This window comes from Sapajus apella, unplaced genomic scaffold (genome assembly GCF_009761245.1).
Source record: "Sapajus apella isolate SASKATOON/1434 unplaced genomic scaffold, GSC_monkey_1.0 scaffold10, whole genome shotgun sequence".
NCBI classification, from domain to species: Eukaryota; Metazoa; Chordata; class Mammalia; order Primates; family Cebidae; genus Sapajus; species Sapajus apella.
The window spans coordinates 36326330-36352317 of NW_022436950.1; the positions used below are offsets into that span (position 1 = coordinate 36326330).

The window sequence follows — 25988 nt, forward strand, 5'->3', positions numbered from 1 at the left end:
AACTCAGAGGCTGAGGTGGAAAGATAAATTGAGCCTGGGAGATCAAGGATGCAATGAGCGCGTATCAAGCCACTGTACTCCAGCATGGGTGACAGAGTAAGACCCTGTCTAACAAACAAACAAGAAAATTCATGGAGGACCCTTAAATGCATATTGCTAAGTGAAGGAAGCCAGTCTGAAAAGGCTACATTCTGTATGATTCTAATTATGACACCCTGGAGAAAGCAAAACTAAAAGACACCATTAAAAGATCAGTGGTTAAGCCTCACTCTAGATCCTCTCACTTCAGCCTTACAAAATGTTGGGATTGCAGGCAATGTTAATCATGGTGTCCAAAAATAAGTTAATGTGTCTAAATTGAGACACAGGTTATGCTTCCATCACAGTATACATATCGCAGTGGTGAATATGAGATCTGTAACATTTGGTATGCTTATGCTATGAGTTAAAAAAAAAAAATCAGTGGTTGCCAGAGGTTGGGGCAGGCACAGAGGTGGTATATGCATGAGTGTATAAGGAATGAATAGGTGGAGCACGGGCCATTTTTAGGGTAGGGAAACTATTCTGTCTTTATTCCCAACACTTTGACAGGCAGGAGGATTACCTGAGCCCAGGAATTCAAGACTAGCCTGGACAATGCAGCAAGACAATAATTTTTTTTTTATTATTTTTTTGAGACAGAGTCTTGCTCTGTCACCCAGGCTGGAGAGCAGTGGCATAATCTCGGCTCACTGCAACATCTGCCTCCTGGGTTCAAACGGTCCTCCCACCTCAGCCTCCCAAGGAGCTGAGATTACAAACATGTGCCACCATTCCCAGCTAATTTTTGTATTTTTAGTAGAGATGGGTTTTCACTATAAAATATATGACAAAATAAATATATGACAATATAAATCTGTCAAAACCCATGAAACTATAGGACACAAATAGTGAACCCTAATACGCACATGGACCTTAGTTATTAATGTATGAATATTGGTTCGTCAGCTATGACAAATGTATCACACTAATGCAAAATATTAATAATAGAGGAAACTCGGGGCTACAGCAAAGGAGTATATGTGGGAATTCTAGGTTTACATAAAAACTGCTCTAAAACAGAAAGTCTATTAAAGTTTTTTAAAAGGGCTTTAAAAAAGTAAAGGGAGATCTCTGTAAATAGAAACATGTTCTGTGACTGGTAGCTACTGAATATTAAATTTATAACCAGAAACTATCTCCTACTCAAAAAATTTTTTTCAACCAAAAAAATGTGTTGAGCATTCAAGTGCTTCCCTCTATTACCAAAACCTAAACATAATGAATTTAAAACAAATATCTGTAGAATTTTTCATTTCAGCAAAATTGTGGTAGGTAGCTAATAGCAAAATATAGCAAATTATCAGAGGCCAACTTATGTCTTACTATCTGAATAAACCCTTTTCCTTTAACCTTTTTTCTTTTTTTGGGACACAGTCTCACTCTGTCACCCAAGCTGGAGTGCAATGGCACAATCTCCCCTCACTGCAACCTTCGCCTCCTGGGTTCAAGCGATTCTCCTGCCTCTGCCTCCTGAATAGCTGGGATTTCAGGTGCCTGCCACCACACCCAGCTAATTTTTGTATCTTTTGGTAGAGACAGAGTTTCACCATGTTGGCCAGGCTGGTCTCGAACTCCTGACCTCAAGTGATCCACCTGCCTCCGCCTCCTAAAGTGCTGGGATTACAGGTGTGAGCCACTGTACCCAGCTGCATTCTTCAACCCTTATAATTCTTATATTATTATTCTAAATTTTAAGGATGAAGAAAAACACAAAAATGAAAACATGTCTAAGACTCTGGGAGAACCTAAATTAGGGGTGAAATATTTTGGCAATTATTGCTCAATCATTCCATGATTCCTGAAAAGGCAATAAGCAATTAAGCCAAAGGTGACTAACAGGTAAATTAAGTCCCTATTCATCTACTAATTAATTATAAAATATTTATAAAACAAATAATGTATGTTATAGAAAGTGGCTTCCAAAAAAAAGATAAATTTAAAGAAATTAAAGATATAGCATGTGGCTTTCGAAATGAAGATAGATTTCAAGAGGAATATGATGCCCTAAACCAATGGTTCTTAAATTCTTATATGCAGATGAATGTGGAATGTTTGAAAAATCTAGATTTTGAGCCCTTTTGAAACAGAATTTCCATAAGCAAGTCTCAAGCTCTGTATTCTACTAAGCTTCCTTGTTGTTATTTACACCTACCAAAATGTAAGCATCACACACCTAATTTATAAATGTCGGAAATAGATAATGTATAGGATAATTACACTTTATTTGGTAAAATGATAAAATGAAATATCTGAATGATTTATTTTCACAAATAATAACAGAAGGTAATAAAAATGCATATACATTTACAGGTGAGAACCATACAAAAAATACTGGTATAGCAATTTCTTAGGGAAGAAAAACTGTCATTGACTTTAATATAATTTTTTAAAATCTTGGCTCATGTCTCTGTAACTAGGTATAGTAACTAAAAGGATTTCCAATATACTAACAAACCAAAAGCCTATTGCAAAAAGTGTACTTACTCTGTAAAGCTTCATGTGAACTACAAACATCATTAATAATAAATAAAATTAATTATTATTTTGGTAACAATTCTTTTAAAACAGATAGTTTATTTTTTTTACTAGATACCTGCAAAGAATAATGAAGAATTTGACAAGCAAAATTGACAAGGCTTGCTGTTGTTCCTCTAACCCATCTGCCATTTTCTGAACACACTGTAGCAACTGGATCCTCAGAACCTGCAGAATATTATCAGGGAGCAGAGATATTCCTGGAGGCACATCATCTACCCTACAACAGAAAGGGAAAAGAATAAGAAGCCTGTTGAAATATAAGAAGAAAATCTCTGGCATTTAAATGAACTTCATTTTCAGCTAAAATCCTAAAGAAGCTCTTTTATTCATTCCAGATACTCTGTGCCTTCTTGTCTGCAACATCTGGTGGTAACCAGATGATTTGTATCTAGAACATTGTTAGAGCAGAGTGGTTTTTCTTACTTCAGAAGAGGCTTACTAAAGAGAGAGACAGAGAGACTATTTGATATCTTCAATTGTACTATTTTTAATGAAAATATTTAGAATAAATTATTTTCCACTTAGAAATACTATGTATACTAAATACTGTGTATACCAGTGTGCATGCCCTTTCTAAAAGAAACAATAACTACCAAATAAAAGTGAAGTATCTATGTAACTAGCTTAATATTTGTCAACTGCTTTACTAAACATCATCGTTTAGTACAGACTCCCCAAGCCATATGATCAGAAGAGGGAGAAAATGATAACCAGCAAAAGGAAAGGAGAAAGATAAAAGGGTATAAAAAACAAAAAAGCAAAAAAGGAAACAGAACTCTGAGCATGGGCATCAACAGAAGATTTTAAAAAGTAATATGTCAATATTTTGTAACAAATGGTTTCTATGTAAGACTACGTGGTTCTTAAGGGCAACAGTCAATATCAGACCTGAGTGGTTCCTCTGGTGTTTCTTTCATAATAAAAACCCATATCTAGATTCAAAGTGTAAAGACAAGGGTACTAAATCTCAGCTCTGTAACATAGAGCTGACAATTTAACCTTTGAAGTTCCCCATGGATGCTGAAGTACCCAACCTCATGAAATAAATCTGTGTTCCGAGAGTAGCTGGTTTTAAGAGGGCTATGCAGATGGGCACAAAGGATGTATCAAAGGTCACTACTGTGGTCACACAACCAAAACTAGAGAATACCTTCTCCCTCCCCATCAAAAATCAGTGGCACTAAATAAAACCCTATCATCTCTGGAGATGGAGGAAAATCCAAAGCATAACAAAGCATGGATATCTTACCAGCCTGAAAGATGTGGGCTTAGAATCAAAGGCATGCTGAGTCACAGATAATGAAAAAATACAGTATTTCTTACAAACCTGTTTCTGGCCTGAGGTCTACACCTGGTTGAAACCTATGCCAAATCAGCTAAGAAACAGAAACTTGGCCAGCCTGGGCAACATAGCAAAACTTCATCTTTACTTAAAAAAAAAATAAATTAACGAGATGTAGTAGTACAGGTCTTCACATCAAAAGCTCCGCCATTCCTTAAAAAGTAGACATGTAGGCTGGGGGCAGTGGCTTACACCTGTAATCCCAGGCGGATCACCTGAGGCAGGGAGTTCGAGGTCAGCCTGACCAACATGGAGAAACCTCAACTCTACTAAATACAAAATTAACCAGGTATGGTGGCACATGCCTATAATCCCAGCTACTCAGGAGGCTGAGGCAGGAGAATGACTTGATTACAGGAGGCAGAGGTTGTGGTGAACCGAGATCATGCTATTGCACTCCAGCCTGGACAACAAGAGTGAAACTCCATCTCAAAAACAAAACAAAACAAAAAGTAGACACGTATTGCCCATATCTGAAGGGAGCTCCCTAAAGCACACCTGTGATTAAATGACAATTATACTTTACAGTAGTCTCTTCTTCAGCTTATGCTTAATATGAGGTATTGCTAGTATTTTTATACCAAGTAAAAGGCTGTTTGATTAACTGTAGGCAGAAAAATCTGAAGCACATAACCAGTAGTCACATGTAGAATAAATACTGTTAGCCTCTTTCTTAATCATCATAAATTAAGGAAGTATTTTATAAAATGAACACCCAATTTTAATTAAATTACACAAAAAATAAGCCATAAAGCATATTACAAGAAATGCCAAATTCTATAACCCAGTTACAAACATTTCCTTTTAGTTGGGGCACCATTTCACTTGTAGCTTTGGATTCTTTCATTCTCTTATTTATAGGTAGGTCCCAGAAAATCTTATTTATAGACATACATATATAGTTTTTCCCGCTAAAGGGCTAAAAGAAGTAATCTAAAAATAATAAACAAAGATTTAGATATAACTAATTTTCAAAAGTAAGCAAAGCTATTCCTCCTCACTTTTCCAAAAACATATGTCAACAAGAAAGAAAACATTCGATTTCCCAACATTTTATCCTACTTATTTAAAAGAGTATTTCCCTTTGTCCTTAGTCATCTCATTCTCTACATGCACATTGTTTTTAATAAGTAATTAAACAGTCAGAAAATCAGCTTCTAAAAAATGACTAAAGAGGAAAAAAATTAGTTTCTAAGATTTTTTTTTTTTTTTTAACAAAATTGGGGCTTGGACTTGGAACCAACCCAAATGCCCATCGATGATAGACTGGACAGGGAAAATGTGGCACATATACACCATGGAATACTATGCAGCCATAAAAAACGATGAGTTCGTGTCCTTTGTAGGGACATGGATGAACCTGGAAACCACCATTCTCAGCAAACCTGACACAAGAACAGAAAATCAAACACCGCATGATCTCACTCATAGGTGGAAGTTGAGCAATGAGAACACATGGACACAGGGAGGGGAGCATCACATACTGGGGTCTGTGGGGGGGAACTAGGGGAGGGACAGTGGGGGGGTCAGGAATTGGGGAGGGATAGCATGGGGAGAAATGTCAGATATAGGTGATGGGGAAGAAGGCCACAAACCACATTGCCACATATGTACCTATGCAACAATCTTGCATGTTCTTCACATGTACCCCAAAACCTAAAATGCAATAAAATATATACATTTAAAAAAAAAATGGGGCTTGGTTGAACATGCCTTATAAAGATGAAATTTCTCGCCATGTTCCTAATGTTATGAGCATTTAAGAATTGGAAGCATTTTTCCCACCTCTAGGACTTTACTGTTCAAAATTAAATTCTATGCTTCTTTTGTTACAGTTTCCCAAATTCCAAAAAGCTGTTCCACTCCTCTGTTTGGTTACTGAATGTCTATTGTAAACAGCTGCCAATGCTTGTCTGTGTCTAATACAGGAAGCAGCCTAGGCTCAAGTTCAAAGGCTTTATATTCTAATAAAAGCCATCTCTGCTTTACATTATGAATTCTCTAAGGTCAGTTTACTTCAAATGAGGATTAGCCATGGGTCTCTTACCTTTAAGGTGATTTGACTAATTTTATAAAATATCTTGCATAAAGCATACACTTAAAAATTTGAACGTTTTCTGTTAGAAAAATTAAATTCATAGCTCAGTTTTTTGACAAAAACATGAAACACAACTGTAAGTAAACAAACTATATCACAAACACAGCAATGCTCTTGGCATTCTTCATGTTAGTTTAAACATAGTGGCAATATAAGTCTTCCTAATGTTTTTGGAAACCAACTCCCAAGAAAGGAGATATTCATCATGTATGGATGATAGCAACTGCACCTCAGAAACTTTAGAAGCCTTCATTCCAATATTCCAAATATTCAAAGGCTCAAATTCTAACTCTATAAAATTCTTAGCCCCATGATTTAAAGCAAGATGTAAAGTATTAAAATAGAAGTACTTCTAAGCACAAATAAGAATATTATTTTCTTAGTAAAAATCAGTAATATATAATTTTATTTTGAGAAAAGTTCAAGATTTAATGCCTCCCAACCTTTATAAACCTATCATGAATAATAATCTAATGAGGAAGGCATCTGAAACTTAATTTATAAATAATGAAGTACTAGTCTTTTCTTAGTACACCCACATCCTAACTTGAGTTCAGTATCTTGGTCAAAAGCTCTAGTGATGTCTCTGGATTATCATACCTACCTCTTAACTGGGCTCCCTGCCTTCAGTCTCAACCCTCTCTACCAGCCACTAAAGTGACTTTGAAACACAAACTTGATCAAGACATTCTACACAGAAAAATTTTCAGTAGCACTCTTATTTTCCATAACAACAATAAGAGTCAAAGTCCATAGTATTGTACGCATGACACTTCACGATCTGGCCCCTATTTGATTCTCTAGACTCGATTCTCCTTTACTACCTCTGATTGTCTACCTCTGTCCCCAAAATGCAAATACTTTTCCTTGTTAAAGATTTAATTCTCCAGATACTCTTTCTCATCACCATACACCATCCATTTCTCCCTTCTCCCCTTCATACCCTTTTTTTTTTTTTTTGAGACAGGGTTTTACTCTGTCACCAGGCTGGAGTGCAGTGACATGATCATAGCACACCACAGCCTCTACTGCCTGGGCAAAATCGATCCTTCCATCTCCATCTCCTGAATAACTGGGACTACATGTGCATGCCACCATTTTTAATTTTTTGTAGAAACAGGGTTTCGCCATGATGTCCAGGCTGGCTCAAACTCCTAGGCTCAAGTAATCTGCCCACCTCAGGCTCCTAAAGTACTGGGATTACAGATGTGAGCCACTGCACTCGGCCAATATGTATCTTAAACTGGCACTCCTTTTGTGGCTAAATGCCTCTTGCGATTTTTCTTGCATTTTACTCCAGCCAATCTCTCTTATTGAACTACTATTAGGCCTTCAAGGTAGCTTAAGACATAGAAAAAACTTTATCTGAAAAGTGGGCCTGGGAAATGGTAAGAAGGTGAGGAATGGTGGCAGGTGGAAAAATTACTTTTCAATAAATTTGAATTTTTCCCCCACTTTATGATTTTTAAATCTAGTTTCTAAAAATCTAAACACTTCACCTCCTCTAAGATGTTTTCTAAGGTCCTACTATAAGGGCAGGAATGAAAATAAGTTTCAACTCACATGTCTGCTGTATAATAAAGAATATATAAGAATATATAACTGGTCTTTGTCCCAGTTTTCTGGCATATTACTTCAAAAACCCTTGAGATTTTCTGCGTGATATTCAGAATGTCTTTTGTTATTCATAATAAGCCCTATGGATTACATCTGAGTCTATGCAAATGAAGTGACTCAAAGTGAGCCCTTAGTTTCAAACTCTGGACATCAAAATCTTGAAGAGCTTCCTGATTAGTGAACACACTGATGTTTAGGAAGGGCAACACACCTTGACTCCATGGGGAGAAGACCATGGAAACTCTGCATCCAGAACCTTCCACACCTTGTCCTATGTGTATTCTTTACAATAAAGCCATAATCATAAGTATAGTACTTTCAGTAAGTTCTTCGAGTCAGTGTAGTGAGTTACTGAACCTGAGATGGGGAGGAAGGTGTGAGAACCTGAATTTATAGCCAGTTGGTCTGAAATGTGGGTGGTCCCCAAGACTTGCAGTGGTTAATGTCTGAAGTGAAGGCAGTCTTACAGAGGATTTTGCCTTAACCTGTGGGATCCGGTAGTTGGTGTCAGAAATTAAGTGTGTTGCAGGACACCAGTTGGTAGTGTCCTACCAAAGCAGAGAAGAGGTTTCTAGAAGCCAGGTTTAGCATCACCAAGAAAGACCACTGTCATGAATTAGCTATGTCTCTGTGAGAATAGGGTTATTCATGAGTATCAAGAGAGTAACATAATTATCATCCTTGTAATAGGTCATCAATGAAATCTGTGTCAAAAATGAAAAACTCATCCAAGGGTAACAAATTAGTGTTTCTACATACCTGGTAGGCAGCTTTTCAAAGTCAACATCTAAAAATTGTTCATAGCTAGAAACAAAAGTGTCCAACCATAGCTTCAGGTAATCTGGATCTTTCTGAAATAAGAAAACCATTATAATATTAAGTATACCTATCAGGAAAAAAAATGCTTCCACACCTATTAAACAGATACCTAAAGAAGCAATACTATGAAATCTCTAAGTGAATTCAGGAGTATATTTGTGCTATTTCAAAATGTGTATTTAGTATATGGAACTCTCAAATGGCTTCTCATGTCACTCAAAGAGCTAAAATCTTAACAATGTCCTATAAGAGTTTAAACAATTTGCCCTCCTATATCACTGTAACCTTGTCCACATTTACCCTGTACTATACTGGCCTTCTGGCTGTTTCCTGGGATATGCCAGACATGACCCCATCCTAAGGCCTTTGCACTGGCTGTTCTGTCTACCCAGAACACTCTTCTCCCAGATATCTGAATGGCTACTCCCTAAATCTTCTTCAAGTCTTTTTCTTTTTTTTTTTTTGGATAACTGGATATTTGTTTGTGTGCCTTTCTTCTTATGTGTATTTCAAATCTTTTCAAAACAAGACCCCAGGAATCTCCAGATTAAATTATGTCCCTGCACTTGGTCCATTGTTGCAGGAGTCCTAGGGAGCCTTGTACAAATGCTTGAGTTACTCGTTTACCAAGATTAAGCCCTAGGATAGAAGATGCAACAAAGTGGGACTCCTTCTTCCATGGCATGTGCTTATTTCTGATGAGGTGGCAGCCAATGTAGAAAACATTGAAATTTTCCTTGGAACTGGACTGTGATGAGCAGTGCTTGCCATGAACATGAACTACTGTCTTCTCTTTGACCCTTCCTTTCCAGTTTTTGAAGATAAAACAGGGAATAATCTTCTCTGAAGATACTTGATAAAAATTCCCCCAAAAAACAAAAACACATGCTTCCACTGCACTGTGCTTTCAGATATTCTGGGTCTTGTTCAGCTGGTGGATGAGCTGATTGATGCGTTCATCCCAGAGCCAAGTGAGCCCATCTTCTTGAGGAAGCCCATTATATTTTTGGTATGTAGTAGAAGTTGCAGTGAGGGGAGATCATGCTACTGCACTCCAGCCTGAGAAGACAAGCCACCGAAAGGTGAAAAGGGTGCAAGAACCATAAGATCTCCCAGAAATACTTCCCTGGGAAGACAATTTCATGAATGAGGTCTTCCAAGCAAGTGACACCAAACTTCTCCAGTCGCTCCTCAGTCATTGTGTTGTCTGTCAGAGGGATGGTCTTATTCTTGACCTTGGCTTGTCCACATTTCAAAGTTAGTTCCCGCACAGGTTTCAGATGTGGAAATCCCCAGGTCATGTAAAGTTCCACTATAAGCGGCATTTTTAAGTTCTGGGGATTGACTTTTACAAAGACACCACTAAAAATTTTCTTCAGGTGAAGTCTTGCAATGGTTCTCTCCACCAGTAAACTCATACCATTAATCCTTCCAACAAAGACCAATGGATGTTTATCTGGCAATTCCAGGGCATGAGGTCTCACTTTTAGTCATCTGAGATGCACCTTGTCACATTTTCTGCCTCCAGGAATCATGCAGGAACGATTCCAGTTGCTTAAACCTGAGCCCTTTTCCTTTCCTCTGCTCCCTCTTTGACAAAAGTGCCTGTTTTGCCTGAGTGGCTTTGAGGGCTTGATAAGCCTTTCTCTTTTTCAAGAGATTTTCTGGAACCAAAGGGATTTTTCTTTGCTCTTGTTCCACCATCTTTCTAGTATTGTAGCTACTATCAGGCACAACCCTACCCCAAGTCATTTTTTAAATGATATATTCTCAAGAAGGCCGATTTTTACCATCTTTCTTAAAACCAAAAACCTCAGCACCGCTTTACCTTTCCCTATCATGTTCCCCCAACCATGGTCCTTTATCACCTTTCATCATGCTCTATAATTTACTTATTAGTTTACTGTTTGTCACTTCCCCAGAATATAGATTTCACAAGTGCAGAGAGTTTCATTTTTTTGTTTACTAATCAACACCAGTACCTTAAATAGAGGCTGGTACTGAGGCTGTGCTCAGTAAATATTTGTTCCATTAATAGTAAGTGTAAAATGCATAAATGAAATCAAATTGGAAATAAATCATTAAAGTAAACATAAAAACTGAAACCAAAATTTTCTAGAAGAAAACATGTTGGGCACAGTGCTCACACCTGTAATCCTAGCACTTTGGGAGGCCAAACTGGGCAGATCACCTGAGGTCAGGGGTTTGAGACCAGCCTGGCCAACATGGTAAAACCTTATCTTTACTAAAAATATAAAAATTAGACAGGTGTGGTGGTGAACGCCTGTTGTCCCAGCTACTCAGGAGGTTGAGGCATGAGAATTGCTTGAATCCGGGAGGCGGAAGTTCCAGTGAGCCGAGATCATGCTACTGCACTCCAGTCTGAGTGACAGAGCGAGACTCTGTCTCCAAAAGAAAAGAAAATACTGAAAAATTTTGCTACCTGGAGATAAACAGAGGTTTCTTAGCTAGGACACAAAAAATCATAAGCCTAAAAAGAAAAAAAAAATAATGTGTTAATCAAAATTTAAAACTTCTACTCATCAAAAGACGCTATTAAGAAAATGAAGGCTGGGTGCAGTGGCTCACATCTGTAATCCCCACACTTTGGGAAGCTGAGGTGAGAGAATCGCTTGAGCCCTGGAATTTGAGACCAGCTTAAGCAACATAGTGAGACTCCATCTCTACAAAAAAATAGAAAAAAATTAGCTGGGCCTGGTTGAGCATGCATGTAGTCCCAGCTGCTCAGGAGGTTGAGGTGGGAGGAATTCTTGAGCAGAGGAAGTCAAGACTGCAGTGAGCTGTGATCGTGCCACTGAGTGACACATGCCATTAGTAAAGAAAAAGATGAATATCTCTGCACTTGTGAAACCTATATTCTGGTGACAGTGAGACTCTAAAGAAAAAAAACGGAAAGACAAACCATAGTGGCTGAAAATATTCTCAAAGACTTGTATGAAGAACGTAAAGATCTCCTAAAATCAATAACAAAGACAACTCAATTTGAAAATGAGCACAAGGGGCCGGACGAGGCTCACACCTGTAATCCTTGCACTTTGGGAGGCTGAGGAGGGTGGATCATGAGGTCAAGAGATCAAGACCATCCTGGTCAACATGGTGAAACCCTGTCTCTACTAAAAATACAAAAATTAGCAGGGCATGGTGGCGCATGTCTATAGTCCCAGCTACTCAGGAGGCTGAGGCAGGAGAATCACTTGAACCTAGGAGACAGAGGTTGTAGTGAGCTGAGATGGCTCTACTTCACTCCAGCCTGGGCAACAGAGTAAGACTCCGTCTCAAAAAACAAAAAAAATGGGCAAAACGTTTGGACACTTCACAAAAGGGAATACACGAATGGCCAAATAGCATCCTAATCTGTGACTAATATCATTAGTTATGCAGAGAAATGTAAATTAAAACCAAGTAAGATACCCATTAGATTGGCTAAAAGTAAAAAGACTAACTATATCACGTTAGTGAAGACATGCAGTAATTGTAACTCTCATATATTACTTGTGGCAGTATGAAATAAGATTACCACTTAGAAATGTTTAAATATACACATATCAAACAGCTCAGCCATTCCTCTCCCAGATAAATGAATACAAATATCCACAAAAACGCCTGTACAAAAATATTTATAGAAACTTTGTTTATAATAACCCAAAGCTGAAAACAAAAATTCTGTCAAGTTAACAGATAAACAAATTGTGGTAATGGAATACAATTCCAGGAATAAAAATGAACTATTGATACTCACAATGACAAAAAAATTTTTTCAAAAATCTATTGAGCAAAAGATGTCAGACATCAAAGCACATACCACTTATTTATTTATTCATGTAATTATTTATGTATTTATTGATTTATGAGACAGGTTCTCACTCTGTCACCCAGGCCAAAGTACAGTGGCACAATCACGGTTCACTACAACCTCAAACTCCTGAGCTCAAGGAATCCTCTTACCTCAGCCTTCAAAAGTAGCTGGGATTACAGGCACAAACCATCATGCCTGGTTACTTTTTGCATTTTTTGTAGAGACAGGGTCTTGCTATGATCTCAAACTGCTGGCCTCAAGTGATCCTCCTACCTTGGCCTCCCAAAGTGCTGTAATTATAGGTGTGAAGCACCTCAACTAGCCTGATTTCACTTATATGCAGTTCTAGAGCAGCCTATGGTAACAGAAATTAGACCACATGGCTGCCTCTGGAGAGGACTAACTGCAAAGGGGCACAGAGGGAATTTTCCTAGGTGATGGAAATTTTCCATTTCTTGACTAAAATAATGTTCACACAAATGTTTGTGTGTATCAAAATTTATCACATTTGACACTGAAAATCTGTGCATTTTAAAGCTTTGTGACATTTCAGTAAAGCTGAGAGAAAAGAAACTGGCTGGGAGCAGTGGCTCACGCCTGCAATCCTAGAACTTTGGGAGACCAAGATGGGCGGATCACAAGGTCAGGAGATCAAGACTATCCTGGCCAACATGGTGAAACCCCGTCTCTACTAAAAATACAGAAAAAAAAAATACAAACCTGGGCATAGTGGCACACACCCTGTAGTCCCAGCTACTAAAAAGGCTGAGGCAGGAGAATCACTTGAACCCAGGAGGCGGAGGTTGCAGTGAGCCTAGGTTGCACCACTGAACTCTAGCCTGGCGACAAAGCGAGACTTTGTCTCAAAAAAAAAAAAAAAAAAAAAAAATTACTATGATTCCTGGAAATTTTTAAATATATTAACTGTATCTCAAAAAGTGATGCCCAATTCTTTTCCTTTGCCCCCTCAATATTTCTTCATGTCAGTCAGATTTCAACATGTGATTTAGGAGTCTCAGTTACACAGTCATTAAATATCATTGCTTAAGCACTCCTCTTGGTCAAAGGGAATTCAAGCAACTTATTTCTCTGAAATAAAAGCATTACACTACAAATCAAAATCTAAAAGAATGTTCCCAGAATATGCAGAGACTAGTGACCTTTTGTGTATTTGCTTTTTCTATTAATATACGGTTCTAAGATCAGCTTGTAAATTCCCTCTCTCTACATCATTACTGAGAAATCAGATGAAAATACTGAAGAAAAAGAGCTACCTTTTATGAGAAATTTTCTCAAGAGTTTCACTACTTGTTTTTTACATGTCCAATTAGAATGTCATTCATTTATTCATTCATTTATCCATTCAGTATAGAACTCCAGAAATACAAGGAGCTAAAGTTTTCCTTAACATTGTTCCTCTCTAATATAGCAGAGAATTACCTCATGGTAAAAGACACAAAACGGTCACACAACACCATAAAGAATTAATGCATTTCTCTTCTAATGCATATTTTATTTAGAAACTCTATAGTATCTGGTTCAAATTCTAAAGGTCTGGCTACTAAGTGTTTGGCAAGCACAGAGTTCACCTACAAAATTAAGCAACTCTAAGGAAAAAAAAAGGTACTTAAATTTGGAGGTGTTTCATTTATTAAGAAATAAAGCACTTACAATTTTTTGAACATCTGCCATACACAAAGTAGTATAGCAGGCATTTAAAAAATACATCATCCCATTTACTCCTTACAACTATCCAATGAAGATTTAATTTTCCCCATTTTACAGGTTAGAAAAGGGAAGTTCTACCAGGTTCGGTGGCTCACACCTGTAATCCCAGTACTTTGGGAGGCCAAGGCGGGCGGATCATGAGGTCAGGAGTTTGAGACCAGCCTGGCCAACATAGTGAAACCCTGTCTCTACTAAAAATACAAAAAATTGGCCAGGCATGGTGGTGTAACCTGTAATCCCAGCTACTCCATCTCAAAAAAAAGAAAAAAGAATTAAAAGGGAAGTTCTAAAGATGTATAATTTCCCCAGTCACACGGCTAGTAATGGATAACGCAGGAATTAAAATATAAGAATCCAATTCGTGTTCTTTCCACTACACTACAATGGCTTTAACTCTGTGCATAAATAGAATGGAGCTTTAGTGGGCAAAAGAGGAAAGGGGAACTTAGTCAGGACCAGTAAACTCAAGGTCATAAAGTATTTAACACACACAAAAAAGCCACATTTTATACATCCTATAAAAACTCTTCATTTCACTGCCAAAGGTCATAAAAAGAAAGATACACACACAGAGAAACAATTTTAATTAAATCTCAAGCTAAGTCACTTTCACAGTTAAGACGAGTTTGCTTTATTGAAACACCGCAGTCTGGCCTATCTCTCCTTTTGTACAATATTTATTTATTAACATAACACGCAAATGTATTAAGTAGTGCAGGAGTGCTGCAGCCAAATTATTTGGACTCTAATCCCTGCTCTGTAACATTCTTGAACAAGTCAGCCTATGTTTGCACATCACTTTCTTCCTCTATAAAAATGAACATAATGATGTCTCACAGGACTGTTGTGAAAATTAAATAATCTAACACATGTCAAGGGCTTAGAATGCCTAGCACATAGTATATGCTCAATAAGTATCAATAAATATTATTTTCACTACCTACTATGTGCCCAAATCAGGAAACTCCCACAAAACAGTAATGTTCTGTGCTATATATAATCCCCTTTGCCACCTGATTTAAAATTTTATTCTTTTCTTCTCAAACCTCTTTGCATTTACTATCTGTGTGACTTTCAGCAGGCTTACTTCACCTCTCTGAGCTGTTCTTTGTCTGTAAAATGAAGATAATACTTCCTACCTCATAGGGTTGTTGAGAGCACTAAATGAGATAATGCACAAAGGCACTCAGTAGTGCGTGACATTTAGCAAATGCTCAAAACATGTTGGTTACAATTATAATACAGACCTCACCAACAAGTTGGTCATGATCCAATATAACAAGCAAAATAATTACAAAATCAAGTTTATTGATTCTGTACTCAAATATCCAATCATCCCATCTGCCGCTGATTAAGACAAATAATATCTGGAATGTTACATAGCTCCCTACAATTTCTCCCACCTATACACAGCTAATGAGATGCGTTAAATTTAAATCCAGTCATCTCCTCTGTCCTGCCCAAATATTTTCATTGGCTCCCCATTACCAAAGAATGAAGTCTGAACATTTAGAGCTGTGCCATCCAATAGGGAGGTCACTAGCCACATGTGATTACCTAAATTATATTAAAGCACAGCAGGCGTTTAGCTTCTCATAATACCCACCCACCTTTTGGGAGGCTTTAGAGAGGATAATGGAATTAAATGATCTATGCAATTTCCCCTAGTTCTTCAGAGACAGGGTTACAGCTAAGGTTAGGGGAATGCTTTATTTCCTCTATGCAATGACATTTGGATTACAGTATTCACTCAGATTTTAAAACTAGCAAATTTTAAATGTACATACATATTTCAATCATATGTTGGGCAGTTCTCAACTTACATATGAATTGAATTTTAAAAGTTCATTTAAATCAGTTATATTTATATTTTCTAACATCCTACCAAAAGATAAAATCCCCCCACAGAAACATTATAATGGTGACTAGTCTTGCAAGTCAGCCCTTAAGTTTTTCTGACACATCCTAGCAACCATAAAAAACGTTTAATAAATACAGGCCAACCATGTATGAACTAGGGACCATGCTAGATAATGAATATAAAGACAAAGGAAACACAGTCTTGTTGTCAAAGTGCTTATTGTTCAAGAGAAAAGAGGAATAAAGAAATAAATGCAAAATAACCTATGAAGTAACATAGTTGTGAAAAACACTGAAAAAGCATAAAGAAGGGAATTATTGATTCTGTCAAAGGTGGGGGTAAATGTGTAGTGTAGTGTCAAGAGCTCAAAAAAGTTTTCAAAGAATCATAAACAGATACTCTCAGCAAGGGTGGGGGAAGAAATCCAGACAGAGAGAAAACAGCAAGATATGTTCAAAGATGTACAACATTTGGTATCATTCCACTGTGGAAATTACAGGAAGTAGTGGGATAATCAAACAGGATTATCAGACTGGAGAAGTCAACATTTCCTAACCAAGTATCCATCCGAACATTGTTCACTTGGATGATAACAGATAAGACTGGAAAAGATTTTTAAAAAGTGGAGGTGGAGGTTGAGCCCATGTCTGTAATCCCAACATTCTGGGAAACTGAGGCGGGTGGGCAGATCATTTGAGTCTAGGCAACATAGTGAAATCCCATCTCAAACGCACAAAACAATTTGTTTAATTAGTGAGGCATGGTGGCGTACACCTGTGGTCTCAGCTACTCAGGAGGAAGATGGAGGATCACTTAAGCCCAAAGGTCAAGGCTACAGTGAGCTGAGATTGTGCCACTACACTCTAGCTAGGGTGACAGTGAGACCCTGTCACAAAAATAAATTAATTCAAATTAAAAAAAGAAATCTGTGCTCAATGAAATTAGTTAAGCCAAAATATTGTTGTTAAAATGAAATGTACCTTGTGAAGGAGACTGAAAAGGGTGCCTATGGTATGAAACATATACATATAACCACATGCCTTTTCTTCCTGACTCAAGTTCATTAGTCTTATCAGAGAACCAACTTTTTATTTGGTTGATCCTTTCCATTATATATATATATTATTTGATTAATTTCTACTCTTTCTAAAAAACATTTCATTAAATAAAATTTCAAACATACATAAAAGTGGAGAATGGGATGGCTTGGCTTCAACAATTGTCAAATCATGACCAATCTTCTTTCATCTATATCCCCATCCTCAATTGCACTATTCTGAAGCAAACTAGATATACCATCTCATCCACAAATACTATTTATTTGTGGATCTATCTCTAAGTATCTATCCCTAAAATTATCTTTTTAAAATATAACTATCAAGTCACATGTAAAATAAATTAGCAGTTGTTTTAACATCAGTCAGTGTTCAAATTTTCCAGACTCACTCAGAAGTGCCTTTCTTTTTCATCAGTTTGATCAGATCTGAACCCAAATAAAGCCTGTATGTTACAACTGGTTGATATATCTTTTAAGTCTTTTTAAACCTATAGGTTTCCACTACATCTCTCCTCCACCATCACCACCACCACCATCTGTTAAAGACATGGGGTCATTTGTGATGTAAAATTTGTCACATCAAGGGGTTTTGTTGGTTGCCTATCCTTTCATCATTTATTCCTTGGACCTCAGTATTTCCTATAAACTAGCAGTTAAATCTAGAGGCTTAAGTAAATTCAGAATCAATTTTTTTGGCTAAAAAAAAAAATTGCCACATATGTGTTATATATTTATTTCATAAGGTATATAATATATCTGGTTATCTCTTTTTTGTGACATTAGAAACTACTGATCCAGTATTTCATTATGAGTAATTTCTGCAAAAACCTGACAATTTCCTCATACTAACACCATTACTACTAGAAAGATTTGCAGAAGAGCTATTTATTATTCTCAATTCCACTTCCAGATTGCCAATTAAAAGTATATCCCGATACAGACTGTGTTTATGCTACTCATCCCTCGATGTTATATAATGGATAGTGGCCTATAAAACATAAACCCATTCCTTAATACATGCCAACTTTCTGATATATGTATATTTCCCACAACAAGTGAAAATACATACAATAAACTTGGGAATTTTCACATTTAAAAAGCTACAATATCCAACTGGGCATGGTGGCTCACACCAGTAATCCCAGCACTTTGGGAGGCCAAGGTGGATAGATCACCTGAGATCAGGAGTTCAAGACCAGCCTGGCCAATATAATGAAATCTTGTCTCTACCAAAAATACAAAAATTAGCTGGGTGTGTTGGTACACACCTGTAGTCTCAGCTACTCAGGAAGCTGAGGCAGGAGAATCGCTTGAGCCCTGGAGGTGGAGGTTGCAGTGAGCCAAGATGGTGCCACTGCACTCCAGCCTGGGCAACAGAGTGAGACTCTGTTTCAAATAAATAAATAAATAACAAAAGCCACTATTTTTTTCACTCTTTCTTTGGGTTTTTGTTCTTTTCTTATCTTCTTAAACGGATGATACAATAGTTATCTATTCCTGAATATCACATTATCCTAAATTTTAGCAGCTTAGAACAACAAACATTTATCTCACTGTTCCTTAGGGTCAGAATTCAAGAGTGGCTCAGGTTGGTGGCTCTGGCTCAGCATTTCTCATGAGCTCATAATGAACATGGCAACTAAGAACACAGTCATATCAAAGCTTGACTGGGCTGGAGGAACCACTTAAAAGCTCACTCACATGGTGGTTGGCAAGAGCCTTCCATTCTTCACAAGATGGGCCTCTCCATAGAGTTACTCATTATTGAATTTATGGATTCCCCCAGAGTAAGTGATCAAAAAGTAACAATAATAAAGAACAACTGAGATAAAACAATAGTGTCTTTCATAGCCTAATTTCGGAAATGGCATATTATCACTTTTGCCAAATTCTACTGATCACAGACCAACCTGTGGTACAATGAGGGAGGGGACTACACACAAGAGTGCAAATACCAGGAGGTGGGATCTTGAAGGCTAGCTACCACAAATGACTAGTTCATTAAGTTTTAGTCTTTTTTATTTCTAACATATGTACTTACATTTTCCTAAGTAATTCTGTAGCTGCCAAGTTTTAAAATGTACTTTTATTATTCAATTTTTTAAAATTCTAATTTTTCCCCATTTTAAGACAAGTCTATTTCTCTTTCAGAACTGTGAGGTCACTTTTCCCATATTTCTATAATTCTAAGATTCTTAACATTTTGACATCTTTGCAATTAAAATGCTTCTCAAAATTGCCCTTACAGAGGCAGCTGACATTTGTTCTTGCCTGTTCATATGCAAACCTGGTAGATTTCGTACTGATGTTCCTTCACTAGATTAACATGTATAGTTAGTACTACACATAAGTTTAACTACCATTCAAAATGTCTTCAAAAAATTATACTATCATTAGGCAATAAAATGAAAGCATTGTGTACAGAGAAAGGCATGAAAACAGAGCAACGGTAAAATCTGACATCAACAAAGCAAATATTCATTACTATAGAAACAATCACAATTGTATGTTTTCTGGCAAACGGCTTAGTATTTTATAAACTTGAAAATGAGAGATACTCTCAAATAGATGAAATGGAAATACATGTGTGAAAATATTATCTATCATAAGCCAAACTGCAAAAGAAGACAAATCTGCCAAATCACTAGGAGAAGATGAGAGAAATTTCAAAACAATGAGAACCTGGCATAGTCAATTCCTACATCAGGAAATAAGTTATTAACCTGCAGTTTAACTGCCAGCATTTCTCTAAATGTTACATAAAGTAATGGTATATCTTATAATCAATGTTTTCAAATTCCATGATATACAGAATCTGTTCAACTTTTTTTTTTTTGAGATAGCAATAACAGCTCACCGCAGCTTCAACCTGCTGGGCTCGAGTGATCCTTACACCTCAGTCTTTCAAGTGACTATGACTATAGGTACGCATCACCATGCCTGGCTAATTTTTGAATTTTTTTGTGGAGACAGGGTCTTCCTATATTGTGCAGGCTGGTTTTGAACTCCTGGCCTCAAGCAATCCTTTCATCTAGGTCTCCCAAAGTCCTGGGACTACAGGTGTAAACCATGGCACCCAGTATATTTATTTTATAATCTCTGCCTTCTGATATCAATATATAATTTTAGATCTATGCTTAGTGTCTACTTCCGTTGGTTCTCACTCATGGCACTTTTCCCTGAAGTCCTGGCAGAGGTAGGAGTGAAGCAGGTTTGCTTCCAGTTGATCCTTACGCCAAAGGTCTAAGTTATGGGAATCAGAAGGGAAATTTTATTAGACTTCTCATTCCAGTTAGTCCCTTGGCTTTACATTTGGTATTTGTTCTTTATTATTATTGTAAATTGTTCTTATTATTATCTGATCACTTACTCTGAGGGAATCTAGAAGCTCAGTAATGAGTAGCCCTATGAAGAGGCCCATCTTGTAAAGAACAGACGCCTCTTCTAAATTCTATCAATTTACAAGACCATGAAAACAAAAGCTCAATTTCACCAGGCAAAAGAGGCCTTCATTTACCTAAGTTTCTGCTTTTGTTAAGATTTGCTTCATAATGCCTTACCACATTACCAGTTTTTCAATAATTTTAAGATGTTTCTTAAATTTTATCCAGAATTTCTAGTAATTTTCAGAAGGGTTAGCCTAAACAACCTAGTCTACCTTATTACCAGAAATGAAAATCTATACTTAAGGACCACTTTTCCTCAGTACTTTTCGGTCATGTCTTTATGCTTGCCTGGAATATTTTCTGTAACGATTAAGCCACTATACATTCTTTAAAACCTTGATAGATGCTACTTCTTCCACTAAGTTATAACTGATAACTTCACCCTCCATTTTGCTTTAGTTTACTTATTATCTGGACCTACAACCTAAGTGAGAAACCGCTTCTAGCTGGAAAAGCATGCCCTCATATGAAGTCATAGTCAATTAAATAGATGAAAGCAAAAATTCTGATGAAAGGAAAACCCATCACATCCAAGAGAGGTTTGGAAGCCATTTTAACACAAACAAAGTAGTAATATTGTAATAGAGGTGTATGTATACAAAATAGGCTGAAAATACACCAATTCCTAGTGAGAAAGGTTTCAAATTTTACTTTATGTATTTTTTTTTATTAACTTTTTCTTTTTTTGAGAAAGGGTCTTACTTTGTTGCCCAGGCTGAAGTACAGTGGCACAATCAGGGCTCACTGCAGCCTCAACCAACTGGGCTTGAGTGATTCTCCCACCTCAGCTTCCTGAGTAGCTGCGACTACAGGCACATGCCACCATACTCAACTAATTTTTGTATTATCTGTAGAGGCAGGGTTTCACCATGTTGTCTCAGGCTAGAATTTCATAAATGTTTACAGAACTATCCATTCAGATAACTAATAAAGTTCCCGGTCTGATCAATACAGTGTAGAAAAATCACAGCTAAGATCAACAGAACTGGCTGACATCTGCAATGCTAGGTAAAATATGTCTCGTTAAATGAATTTTGTGTTTATGTTGGAGTTTTGCACATTAGTAGTCAGGTAAAGAAACTTCTGATGCAGGCCAGACACAGTGGCTCACGCCTGTAATCCCAACACTTACAGAAGCTGTAGCACCTGAGGCCAGGAGTTCGAGACCAGCCTGGCCAACATGGTGAAACCTCATCTCTACTAAAAGTACAAAAATTAACCAGGCGTGGTGGTACACGCCTATAATCCCAGCTACTCAGGAGGCTGAGGCACAAGAATCACTTGAATCTGGGAGGTGGAGGTTACAGTGAGTCAAGATTGCACCACTGCACTCCAGCCTGAGCAACAGAGCAAGACTCTTGACTTAAACAAAAAAAAAAAAAAAAAAGCCTCTGATGCAGGTGTTTTTGGGAAATCAGTGGTTATCAAAAGGTAGCAATATGGTCCAGGATATAGATGGTAGGAAAGGTCATGCATGTATGGAGACAGAAAATTGCTTAATTTTTCTGGGAACCAAAAACTGCTCTAAAAATACAGTTTATAAATTTTTTAAAAATTAACCAAATAAAAATAGGAAAATATTAAATTCAAGGGACATGTGCATACAGCAGGCACCCAATAAAAATGAATGAAACAGGACTAAAGCTAATTCTTTAGAAAAGAAAAATATTACTATAAATGTATTAACTATATTAACATGTATATATATATATATGTATTAATATAACATTGACACTTGTCAAATGGAGTTTAAAGCATTCCATGAAACTTGAAATAATGTTCACATTTCATGTCAAGTTACAGTTTTTCAAATTAAATATATTAATGATTTGTAGTAGTAAATGTAATTAATTTACACATCCATAAAGAACTAAAAGTCTCTGAATAATCAGATTCTCTGCAACTGACTTTCTGCATATCTGTATTTTCTACAATTAAGTTATATCTTAATTTAAAAATTAAAGCTCAGCATAAAAGCAAAACATCATCACTATTTTTTCTTAGAATATAAATCTAATCAGAAAGTCTAGGCCAGGCACAGTGGCTCACACCTATAATTCCACCACTTTGAGAGACCGAGGCATAAGGACTGCTTGAACCAGGAGTTCAAGACCAGCCTGGGCAACATGTCAACACCCTGTCTCTTAAAAAAGAAAATCGTTCAGAAAATAGCCAGACATGGTGGCACACACCTGTAGTCCTATCTGTTTGGGAGGGTGAGACAGGAAGATCACTTGAGCCCATGAGTCCAAGGTTACAGGGAGATACTACGATTATGTCACTGTACTCCAGAGTGGGCACCAGAGCAAGGCCCTGTGTCTTAAAAAAGAAAGTCCATATACTTTTTATTTTTCTCCCTAAAATAAAGTTCATTCACTGGAAAGGTTAAATTTTATATTTTGAACAGACAAAAATCACTCAAATCACCTCACAATGGCATCATAAATTACACACCTTTTCTACGATTCAAATGTTTAATGTCAGTAAAAATTATGTAGTAGTTACATGCATTAAACAAAACCACATTTTTTTTTTACAGAGGTAAACTGTTTTAAAATGTCTGATTGACTTTTGTGTGAAATGGATGTATCATTTAATCTTCTTTCGATCTGGGCAGATAACTCTACCAGTCTGAGTCTAAGTCACAAACCATAAAGAAAAAGTTGATATCTCTTAGATATGGCTAAGAATAAGTTATTTTTTTCATTTTTTAAGACAGCAGAGTCTGTATAAAAAATATTTAAGAGTACAGCTCCTTATTTCCATTACTGAAAATGAAGTGGGGCATTATAATGTAAATTCCATTATTTTAAATAAAAGCTGAGGAAAGGATGAGGAAGCAAGTGTTGCAAACCCTTGCCTGAATTCTAACACCTTCGAAGGATTTCAAATATGGCTATGGAACATTTCATAGTCAGTCTACATAGTTCCCCATATCTTAATAGATTTTGAGTGACCAGAACAAAATTGTCACCAAAAAAAACCGAATTATATTTCCACAAAAGAAATCAAGAGTTGGGGGTGAAGGGGTTAGAAATAAGGAGAAATCAAGGGTTTTTGTCAATAGCCAGGCTGAACATATATTAAAACGCTATAAGGCATTAAGCTTCGATCTAGAAGCATTTTACTTTACATCTTTAACAATGAAGGACTACTGAAAATTAAAACACCTGATTCCAAATGAACCTACTTAAAATGCATAATGAGGATGCTACTAAAGGAGGATATTTAAAATGGCAACTACTAAATACCAATAATTAAAGCACATCATAACAGTAATTCTTTTCAATTATGTGGTCTTAATAATATCATTTCTCTAGAACATAACAGACTATCCCCATCTTAACCTATGCACACATAAAACTATTCTTAGTAATTATATATTCTTTTTTGTTTTTTAAATTTATTTATTTATTTATTTATATATATATATATAATATATTCTAAGAGGTGCAAACAGGTAATATTAGAAATAGCGGACCTAGAAAAATGAATAAGGGAATAAAATAGCTAACATTATAAATTATGCTGATCTATGATTTAAAGTGGTTATACACAAAAATACAGACATAAATATACAAGCCTCAGCCCCAAATTCTGAAGCTAACATAACAGGAAAACCTAACCTTTTTCCTGCTAAAATGAGGAGTAAGGCAAGTAAATCCTTTATTTCCATTACTAAAGAATATTATGTTGGAGCTATCAGATAATATAACTAAACAAAAGAAAATTAGAAGGGGAGAGGGGTCCTCATTTTCTGTAGGGGACTTCCTAATGGAGAAGGCAAGCTGAGGGAGCTCAGTCACAACAAAGTGTAGTCTCCAATGCCCACTTCAGATAAAGCAGAAGGAAAATGATAGGGAAAAAAAGAACCTCCAGGAATACACAGCCAAGAGTAAGGAGAGAAGAGTGGCCATGGCAGGTACTGAGTCACATCATGGATTTCTTCTCTGAGGATAGAGAAACGAGGCAACATTTGCCCAATTGAATTTGCAGAGGACAGATACCAAGTATCCTCTGAGTTCACAGATCACAGTATCAAGAAAAAACACAATTGGATTTGATGTATACCACAAGATCCCATGTTTCAAGACTGGTATGATGACTGGATGAGACTTTTGGAGTTCTTCAGATAGATACGAAGTACATTTTGCGCATAGGAGAAATATGAATAACTGTGCCTAGAAAGTAGACTGAGGCAGACTGGATCTTCAGTTCCAATTCTTTACTTGCTCGTAGCAAAACTTGCCACATAATTTTGCAGAAAGGAAAAAAAAAAAAAAGCTGTAGCAAAGGCAGAGCACTCGTAGTATGTCATATATAATAATTGTTCAAGGTTTGTTTCTAAAACTAAGGTCTGAGAATGCTTGGAGTTATCAGAAATATTTTCAGAGGTCTATAAGTTCCATATAGAAATTTTTAAAGTTTGCACTCCTATTTTTATTAATTTTTATTTATTTATTTTTTTGAGATGGAGTTTCACTCATGTTACCCAGGCTGGAGTGCAATGGCGCGATCTCGGCTCACCGCAACCTCCACCTCCTGGGTTCAGGCAATTCTCCTGCCTCAGCCTCCTGAGTAGCTGGGATTACAGGCACGCACCACCATGCCCAGCTAATTTTTTGTATTTTTAGTGGAGACGGGGTTTCACCATATTGACCAGGATGGTCTCGATCTCTTGACCTCGTGATCCACCCGCCTCGGCCTCCCAAAGTGCTGGGATTACAGGCTTGAGCCACCGTGCCCGGCCTTATTTTTATTAATTTTTAAATTACATTAAGCATATTAGGGAAGATTACCTCATTACTAGTATTGCTACTCAATTTCAAGGGTCACATTTGGATTGCTACCAAGGGATCATCAGTGACAGTTCAATTAGTAGAGCAATCTTTTTTAATTACAGATCTCTGGATTTACAGATGGATTCTTAGGTATGAGACTTTTCAGATGCTCTAGAGCAGTGTCACACAAAGTGTGGTAAACAGACCAATAAAGGTCCTCGGCCAGGTTAGTAGAAAGACACAGAGGAAACATCTAAAAACTTTAGTGGCAGTTTGGCAGTAATTTTAAGGCTGTTAAATTTAATAATAAAAAATTAATAAAATAAGGACTTACATTTTTAACTTTTTCACTCTTCAGAATTGCTTTTGCTAAAGCCATACAATATTTATGAACTTATTTGAGTCAGAGTCTCTCTCTGTTGCCCAGGCTGGAGTACAGTGGTGTGATCTCAGCTCACTGCAGCCTCTGCCACCCAGATTCAAGCAATTCTCCTGCCTCAGCCTCCCGAGTAGCTGGGACCACAGGCGTGCACCACCACACCTGGCTGATTTTTATATTTGTAGTAGAGACAGGTTTCACCATTTTGGCCAGGCTGGTCTCAAACTCCTGGCTTCAAATGATCTACCCACCTTGGACCATCAATAATATTTAAATTGTCAAATCCAATACATGCTCCATAATGCTTTTTTTTTTTTTTTTTTTTTTTTTTTTTAGACAGAGTATACTCTGTTGCTCAGGCTGGAGTACAGTGTAACAAACTTGACCCAGTGCAACCTCTGCCACTCAGATTCAAGTGATTCTC

The 25988-nt window shown here is 36.9% G+C and overlaps 1 protein-coding gene, 1 non-coding gene and 1 pseudogene across 11 annotated transcripts in view; 1 reads left to right on the forward strand and 2 right to left on the reverse strand.

The window, feature by feature from the left end:
* NBEAL1 (neurobeachin like 1) overlaps window positions 1-25988 on the reverse strand; it is a 197668-nt gene that overhangs the window by 161744 nt on the left and 9936 nt on the right. For all 10 annotated transcript variants that reach the window (XM_032278592.1, XM_032278593.1, XM_032278591.1 and 7 more), the window contains exons 3-4: window positions 8436-8527; window positions 2675-2836 (exon numbers count right to left, since the gene is read on the reverse strand). In XM_032278592.1, coding sequence (XP_032134483.1) covers window positions 2675-2836; window positions 8436-8527 — 254 coding nt within the window. The remainder of the gene's footprint in view (window positions 1-2674; window positions 2837-8435; window positions 8528-25988) is intronic.
* LOC116552054 lies at window positions 288-426 on the forward strand. Its single transcript, XR_004269179.1, has one exon. It is a non-coding gene; the product is annotated as a small nucleolar RNA SNORA1 (small nucleolar RNA).
* On the reverse strand, window positions 8534-10616 carry LOC116551919 (annotated as a pseudogene).